The sequence below is a fragment of the Priapulus caudatus genome, unplaced genomic scaffold (assembly GCF_000485595.1).
Source record: "Priapulus caudatus unplaced genomic scaffold, Priapulus_caudatus-5.0.1 Scaffold78, whole genome shotgun sequence".
NCBI lineage: Eukaryota > Metazoa > Priapulida > Priapulimorpha > Priapulimorphida > Priapulidae > Priapulus > Priapulus caudatus.
In genome coordinates this window covers 205260-214379 of record NW_014577139.1, presented here as the reverse complement: position 1 = coordinate 214379, position 9120 = coordinate 205260, and the positions used below count along the sequence as shown (strand labels likewise).

Here is a 9120-nt window from a genome sequence, read left to right as displayed (position 1 = left end):
GTGTCGGTGTGTCGTGTGTGTGTGTGTGTCGTGTGTCGTGTGTGTGTGTGTGTGTGTTGTGTGTGTGTGTGTGTCGTGTGTGTGTGTGTGTGTGTGTGTGTGTGTGTGTGTGTGTGTGTGTGTGTGTGTATATGTGTGTGTGAGTGGGTGTGTGTGTGCGCGCGGGCGTGTGCGTGTGCGTGAGCATGTGCGTGAGCATGTGCGTGTGCGTGTGCGTGTGCGTACCCCACGTTAGTATCCCACGTTCAGCTTCCTTCCACAAATTTAGTTACTTACGTAGACTTGGTGCAGGAGACGCAGGTTCGACATGTAAGTACGGTTAACTTTTCCACTAGCTTGCTACATTTACTAGGTGTGTAGTCCTGAGGCATATTGACAGCTTACAAATTATAAGCATATTTTTACATCCAGAGGCGCTTCTGCTGCGGTTGCTTCTACTAACGCGACTGCTGCTGCCACTGCTGCTGGTGCTGCCGCTGCTGCTCCTGATGTTGCTACTACTGATAGTGCTTCTGTTGTCAGCAGCTAGCTAGAGTGTGACAGCCGTGTCAGTGATTGGCGTGCCGCGTCGCATGAGCCAGCCGCGTAGATGTTTCAGCAGACTATCTATACTAATCCAAAAACGAACTCTGTCTGTCTGTCTCTGCTATGCGATTCGCGGTATTGGTTTAGGATACCCAAAATTGGTACGCTGTTACAGCCTTGCTGTTATAGGTGACACCAGTAGGGGTGCCTACAACTATTTTAAATGTTTTCTTTATTATTGCGATTTCTCATGTTCTTAAGGTCAGTCCAAAATATCTAAATACTAGAGTAAAATTAGGAAGGTTAGAGAATATAATTATAAATAAAGAAATAAAATGTAAAACAATTTACGCTCGGTGGGATTCGAACCTGTCACCTGCCCTTTACACACAAGCCCATCGCGTTTACCCTGGCGTTTACTGGCGTTTACCCTATTCGGAATGGCCGAGTCAGTATGAGCGAGGACTGTTAGATAGAGAGAGATAGGTGACAGGTGACAGGTTAAAATCCCCCGAGAGAAAAATTATTTTAAATTTTATTCCTTTCCTTAATTATGTTCATACTGTGATTCCAATATAGCTAAATAATGGAATAAAATTATAGGAAGGTTAGAAAATATAATTATATATTAAAAAAATAAAATGCAAAACAATTTTCGCATAAGAACTATTTTGTAACTTATAAGTACGTGAGGTCCAACGTGAATTCAAAGACTGACTGGCCGTTATGCATGTTAACACTCGTATGACCGTCATGAGTTACGCGAGCCAGTGAGACCCGGAACACGTCATTTCCTGACGCATTAGCCTACGTAAAATTTTCGAGCCACCTACCGAGATGCGATCCCATGCATGACCTGCATCTCGGGGGCTTTTTCGGCCCGTAGAAACAGCCAGCACTGAGCGGCAAGATTGTTAAGGTAGAATGTGAGTCACGCGCCATCGCGCAGCTCGAGGCGCGGGAAGACGTTGCAACATCTATGAACAGATGGGGCGACATTCATGATATTAGACAATCTCCTTCTAGGTATGTAGGCATTATAACGACGTGTCTACGGGAGCGCAATAGTACACGAAGCAGCACTCTGTATATATTGCAAATTTGATGGATCTTATTATTATGTATCGAATTAATGGATAAAGTATATATAGTAATGTTGTTAAATCGATTTTGTAAACGATCGCTATCGATTTGTTTCACGAGGCAGCATTTGGTGCAGTGAGAGTCCTTAAGCAAGCTGGTTCTTGTAGTAACGCTATACCCTCCCACTACTGCATATTTATTCTATTCGTCGTGCGGTATTACCGATTTACAACTACACTCTATGAGTAAGCTGCAAACACACACATGCAGCCATGAATAACCCTTGTTACCTCCACCAAGGAGGTTGTTTTTGCCCCTATTTTGATTAAAAAATTTTATTTTTATTTTTGTGGGGAAGACTTCGGACGCATTCAAAATTCATAAAAAAAACACAAATACATACCTGGATATTTTTTCAAAATTTCTGAAAATGTCATAAAACTCTATATTGGGTGTACCAGCAAGATGGGGGACTGTTAATCACGCTGTGGCGGAAGTTTGCTATCTCCAATTGCTCCTATTGTGTAGAGTGTTTTGTATAGCGGTGTAGTAGGCTGAGCTCAACTATCTATTCGCGTAGTTTAGTGTAGTGCATTGTATGAGAGTGTGGACAGCGCATCTTAGTAAATAAACACCATTGAGCGTGCGTTATACCTTTTAGCTCTGTTTTTCTGCTTTTTTTCTGTTGTTGCGCACGTGAGACATCTGGAGCGAACCTATGGGTGTCGTAATACCAGTCTCTCGCAGTCTAGGAATAACGTCGCTACCCTTGTATACACTGGTCACGTTATATCCGTTATATTAAGGGCGTGCACGTTACATATAGTGACCGTGTGAATAGGTTACATTTGTGTCTGTGTAGGTTGTAACTAAGCACGTTACAATACGAATAAAATTGTATCTTTGTAATATTATAATTTTATTAGGAAGCACAAACCCATTTGTAGTTTGACATGAAAGATCTTTATCCGAATTTCTCACTTTAATATTTGTAAGATACCCGTTCGTTTGGAATTTCTATATGACATGGCAGGATACCTATGTATGCGCATACCCAGTATCTAGTAAATTAAATGCTATTTTGTTGAAATGTCGCTTTTGGGATAAGAAGCAAATATTTATCGAAGAAGCTTGAAATGCACCGACATCTCACTTTACCATAATTATGTTAAGTGCCAAGTTCTCCCTGCTGCCGTAACGCCAATAAAAATTTTAAATCAGCCCATAGATGGCGGTACTTGTCAGCGCAGTATCCAAACTGCTTGCAGTGCCCCTTCGCACAGCAAGAGGTTAAAAGCTTGCTTCGTCGCTCGTTCATGAGTGAGTGACGTCACGTCCATGCGCACTCAAACTCCTGTTTCAAGGTGCATTGTGACCCTAACCCTAACCCTAACCCTAACTCTAAAAAATAACCCTAAAGCCCGCCGCACACGGTGAACTAACTGCTGAGCCAACGGCCTCAAGCCCCCAAGCACTGTGGTTGGCTCAGCAGATAGCTCAGCGTGTGCGCGCAGATTCTGCACGATTTTTGGCCTCGCGTGGCTGTGAGACCGATATCTATCGTGTTTGATATTTGTGGCCACGCGAGGCCAGAAACTCAGCGTGTGCGGGCTCCGTGAGCTATCAGCTCAGCCACAAATATTTACCGACCAATGAAAGCGCAGGAATAGGGCATGTGATTTAAAATGTGCGTGTGTGCGTGTGCAGGTACACGATCTTCGTGCGTGCGTGCATGCGTGCGTGTGCACGTACACATGCGTACATGAGTGTGTGTGGGGCGTGTGTACGTACACGTGGTGCGCGTGCGTGCGTGGCGTGCGTGCGTGCTGGCGTGCGTCCGTGTGTGGGCACGTACACGTGCGTGCGTGCGTGTGCACGTACACGTGGTGCGCGCTTGCGTGTGTGCTTGCGTGTGCAGGTACACGTTCGTGCGTGCGTGCGTGTGCGTGTGCAGGTACACGTGTGTGCATGTGTGCGTGCGTGCGTACGTGCGTGCGTGCATGCATGCATGTTCACATGCACGCACGCACGCACGTGTACGTGCACACGCACGCACGTGTACGTGCCCACACACGGACGCACGCACGCACGTAGTCGTGTACGGTACCACCAACCCGCCACACACTCATGCTACGCATGTGTACGTGCACACGCACGCATGCACGCACGCACGAACGTGTACCTGCACACGCGCGCACACACGCACGTGTACGTGCACAATCACAGAATCTACAGAAAAGTAGAGTTTTCTGCTGTTCAGTGGGCGCCGACATTTTAAATCACATGCCCTATTCCTGCGCTTTCATGGTCGGTAAATATTGTGGCTGAGCTGATAGCTCACGGAGCCCGCACACGCTGAGTTTCTGGCCTCGCGTTGCCACAAATATCAAACACGATAGATATCGGTCTCACAGCACGCGAGGCCAAAAATCGTGCAGAATCTGCGCGCACACGCTGAGCTATCTGCTGAGCCAACGGCCTCTTGAGGCCGTTGGCTCAGCAGTTAGTTCACCGTGTGCGGCGGGCTTAACCCTATTAAAAACAAAATTAATTAAATTTTGTACAGTCGAAACTGTGACGTATGTCTGACGTATGTGAGCGACGAAACAAGCTTTCAACCTTTTGCCTTCGCACACTCAAGTAGAATTGAGCCGCAGCCGGCTGAAAGGGGTGATAGGATATGTTTACTAAGCCTTCTAATTTAACATATATTTTACGATATATTAAAGAATGATGCAAAAAACCCTAAAAAGTGCCCTAACCCTAACCCTAACCCTAACCCTAACCCTGACCCTAATTAAATTTAAAATATATGTTAAATTAGAAGTGCCTAGTAAACATATCCTATCACCCCTTTCAGCCGGCTGCAATTGAGCCAGAGCGAGAGCGCCATCTGTCGTGGAGTTTGCGCAGTATCCTCCCAGACTAACGGATACATAACGGATGTATCCGTTAGTCTGTGGCATCCTCTGGGCGTGGGAGGCACTAGTACACCTGCGTATTTCTCGTGTAGAGACAGCGTATAGATCATGAAGTCGAAGACTTGCACGGCGGGCGAGGAAGACACCTCGCACGGTTTTTTTGGATGGGTAGATATGTTGACCTGTCTGTGAAATCCTAACGAGAGGAGCGCTATATGTAAGATATAAAAGAATCATCACACACAGACGCGCACGCTCGCATGTACGTAGGCACGGAAGCACGCACGCACGCACGCACGTACACACAGTGTCACACACACACACACGCACAACACGCACGCACACCACGCACATGCACACACACACACACACACACACACACACACACACACACACACACACCACACACGCACGCACGCACGCACGCACGCACGCACGCACGCACGCGCGTACACACACACACACACACACACACACCACACCACACACACACACACACTTATATATATTATATATATATATAATACATAATATGTATAATATATCGCCCTCTCACCTCTTTCGCAGTTTCCCTTATTTTACCTCTGTATGTCACCCACTATCCACCTCTTTAGCACTCACATTAATTTTTACGATCACCATTAGCACGATCAGTATGTGGTATATGCATAAACTGGAGAGGCGGCGCAGTAGACAACGTAGCATGTATAATGGCGTATCATGTGGATATTAGCAGGAGTGGATAATAGGGTCCTATTATCCACTCCTGATATTAGTGATGATGGTAATGGCCGATGGATGCGACTGCCGTCATTAACAACCGCAAATTCACTCGTAATTAATGCAAGAAAATCATGAGTAACGATTTCAATCATATGCCAGATGATGGTGAGTTTCGCGGCCTCAATTTACATTGATTTAGCGATCTCATACTTCGGAACCTGTACGATTAGTCACCCCTGTCGGACATCGGTTGCAGAGCAGCGGCGTTCAACGCATTCGAGCGGGAATCGTAGGCAGGCGTCCGTGCGCGTGAGTGAAATTCGACGAACTGTGGACTGAGCTGTGTGCGTATAGTATCAAGCAGCAATTTCCAATTCGCGATCCATATATGACTCTTGTACAGAGCTAGCAAAGATGCCTGCGCTTCTTCTATCACCAGGAGAACTGAATAAGCTCATAAGCTGTCCAGACCCAAAAAGACCAACCCATCAAGTAATATTAATCAGTTCTACCTGTTTAATTAACATATATAATTCGATTAATTAATATCGAGAATTGATCAGTCATACATTGCGTAGTTAGGATGATTATTATACTAATATTCAGCATGCTGATATCTATTAAAAAGGGCTATTGAGCTGCAGTATGTTGTCAGAAACTGCCAATCAGTTGGAAACGCCATATCTCTAATCTCTATACTATAGCAACTGTACTGGTCGTGATGATTAAACTTATAACTGTGTTAGGGGAATGTATAACATATACACACACACACGCACACACACACACACACACATGCAACACACAACACACACACAGACACACACAGAACACACACACACACACACACACAAACACGCACGCACGCATGCACACACAGACACAACACACACACACACACACCACACACACACACACACACACACAGCTGACACCACGATGCGGCGCGCTGCCGCGCAGCCGCGCGCGCGCGCACACACACACACACACACACACCACCACACACATACACCACATACAAACACACACACACACACGCACGCCAGGCGCGCACACATACACGCGCCGCGCGCAACACACAACACACACACACACACACACACACGACACACACACAGCACGCGCCAACACTACTGTATCCCCCGCTGATCTAGTATGAATGGAATATTGGCTCTGTAAGGACGTCAGAAGGCGAGGGTAAAGTTTAAATAAGTCACAAAGACAAAGGTTTGTTAGACAACTGGTGCTGCTCAGATGCTGCAAGTATATGGAAATCTGGTTGACCTAGGAGGCCGAAGAGGAAAGTTAAGTCGACGGTTTGAAGTTCAACTAAGGCCAAGGGCATAGTGGTTGGTTTTGGTATGCGACAGACCTTCTCCCAAGATGTCGTAAGCATACAATTTTTGGTTCGCGCTAGGTTCAATTAGGGGTGATTAGAGACGGAAAGGGAAATATGATCAAGGTGTCAAGGTAAGGTGAATAAAGGTCGCAGCAGTGCCTGGGCAGGTCTTTACCCGATCTCGGATTTGATCTTCAAATTTACATGAAGCGTGCGTTAATGGCTAAAGCAAAGACGCCAATCGTTTTTTGGTGTGGGCGTCGTTGCATGGTAACAACATTTGTGGACAATATTGTAGATCTGTAACTTGTTTGCCCTGTTTTTACCTATTTGTCATGGAATTGGCAACAGGGCCGATATAACATGTCCTATATATTTGATAACAATCATAAATACAAATATTAAATTTAAATTTTATTTTAAAATTTTAAAATTCAAATTTTAATAAAATTTAAATATAATTTTATACGAAATATAAATTCCATGACAATCGGAGAATAAAAAAGTGCAGAAGTTACACCGTTCTAGACTTTTTCGACAAAAAATGATTGTTTACCATGGACGATGACTCCGGCCCACACCAAAACGATGGGCGTCTTTGCTTTACCGATAACGCACCTTCATGCGAAATTGAAAGATGATCGAGAAGAAACTGCAGCGTAGGCGTATCACAAGGAAATCTCTGCGGCGGCGGCGGCGGCGGCGGCGCGACGATGCCAAACCCATAGTATCCCCACGAACTTCGTTCGGGGGATACAATAATATATTGTAGTATATATTATCTAGTATCGTATACTATAGTATACGAATGTTCATAGCATTACACGTGGATTGCAATACGAGACCATGCAGTACTAACTGTAGCTCCACGTCCGGGTTTTACCTACATTCACATTTTTAAGGGCTTCGCGTTTCTAGGTCGTCGATGGATCGTGGCAGTTTCCGCACACCGGCAGGGATGTGAAGAAAGAGTTTACCGCCGCGCACATCCCGGGCTCCGTCAAATTCGTGCTCGACGAATGCTGTGACAGAGGCTCCCCCTATGACCAGATGCTGCCGAGCGGCGAGCAGTTCGCCAGCTACGTCGGCGGGCTCGGCGTCGGCAGCGACTGCCACGTCGTCGTCTACGATAACTCTGAGATGGGCATGTTCTCGGCGCAGCGCGTCTGGTGGTTGTTCCGAAGCTTCGGACACGATAACACGAGCATACTTAACGGAGGGCTGCCGGCCTGGAAGGCCGCAGGACTGCCGATGCAGTCCGGGGAAGTGCAGGTGGGCGGACGGGCTATAAAAGACTAAGAATAAGCTAAGAGAAGGGTGGAGAAATAAGAGAGATAGCCGGTTACAGAAAAGAGGGAGATGGGCGGCGAGCACTTACTCTAGAAGGCTGTGGGGGTGGTGCTACAGGATGTCGTTTCGCTGGGTTATGCTAAATCTAGAAGGGGTTTATTTAAACAGGAAGCATGTGCATGCCATACGGGGTGTAGTTCCACTGTTTTAACTTCCGTAATTGTGACTACTGGGGTATTGGGCGCACGGGTAGACGCTACGGGGTGTAACTATACTGCGTTAGGCTGACCATAGAAGGGAGTTTTTTTGAGCAGGATGCCTGGGTAGATGCTGCTAGGTGCAGTTTCACTAAGTTAGTCTGACTCCATTAAAAGCTTTATTTAGGAAGGTAAGTTTGATTCTAACGTGTTTGTTGTTTTGCCATGGCTTTCATATATTCTTGCTTATGTTTGAAAATGTGATGCGGGTTGGTGGACGAACACGCATATATACCCTCACTGTATCATGTATGCAGCCTAACGCATTAGTTGTATTGAATTTTCGTTTAAATGCATTATTGTGCGTGATCGGGCCGTTTGCACGTAGACACGCAGGCAATTACGGTAATACCTATAAACGGTGCACGCTATCTTGTTGCTTCTCTTTAATCGACAATACCTGTCGTGTTTTACGCCCGTGACTATCCTCTTTCGTTCGTGCGTTATATCTCTTCTCCCGCCCATCCGTGTATAGTAAACACATTATTTACATAGTTGTTATTAAGAGGTATTAATACATGGATTATTTGCTCTTGTTGGCATGTTAATATTGGGTTCCCACTGAGTTTTGTCTACCAAGCCTGGATACCTGACTAAATGTAATTGTTTCGTCTGTCCGTGCGTAGACAGAGAGCAAGGTATTCAAGGCAAAATTCAGACCTGAGATGGTGGCTTCTTACGCGGACGTGCAGGCGAATCTAGCAGAGAGGAGCTTCCAGCTGGCAGATGCTCGACCCCCTGGCAGGTTTAATGGCAAAGACGCCGAGCCAAGAAAAGGTATAGCGTGCGGACTATTTATACACGTGTGCATCCGTAGCAGTGTGTGCGTGGGTGTGTACTTGTGTGGGTGTGTGAGTGTGTACTTGTGTGTGTGTGTGTGTGTGTGTGTGTGTGTGTGTGTGTGTGTGTGTGTGTGTGTGTGTGTGTGTGTGTGTGTGTGTGTGTGTGTGTGTGTGTGTGTGTGTGTGTGTGTGTGTGTGTG

At 46.1% G+C, this 9120-nt stretch overlaps 1 protein-coding gene across 1 annotated transcript in view; it reads left to right on the top strand.

Annotated features, from left to right (window-relative positions):
- Nucleotides 1–9120, top strand: part of LOC106821576 (3-mercaptopyruvate sulfurtransferase-like) — a 23744-nt gene that overhangs the window by 5106 nt on the left and 9518 nt on the right. Inside the window, exons 2-3 of the mRNA XM_014826447.1 lie at nucleotides 7510–7863; nucleotides 8765–8915. Of these exons, the coding sequence (XP_014681933.1) occupies nucleotides 7510–7863; nucleotides 8765–8915 (505 nt within the window). The remainder of the gene's footprint in view (nucleotides 1–7509; nucleotides 7864–8764; nucleotides 8916–9120) is intronic.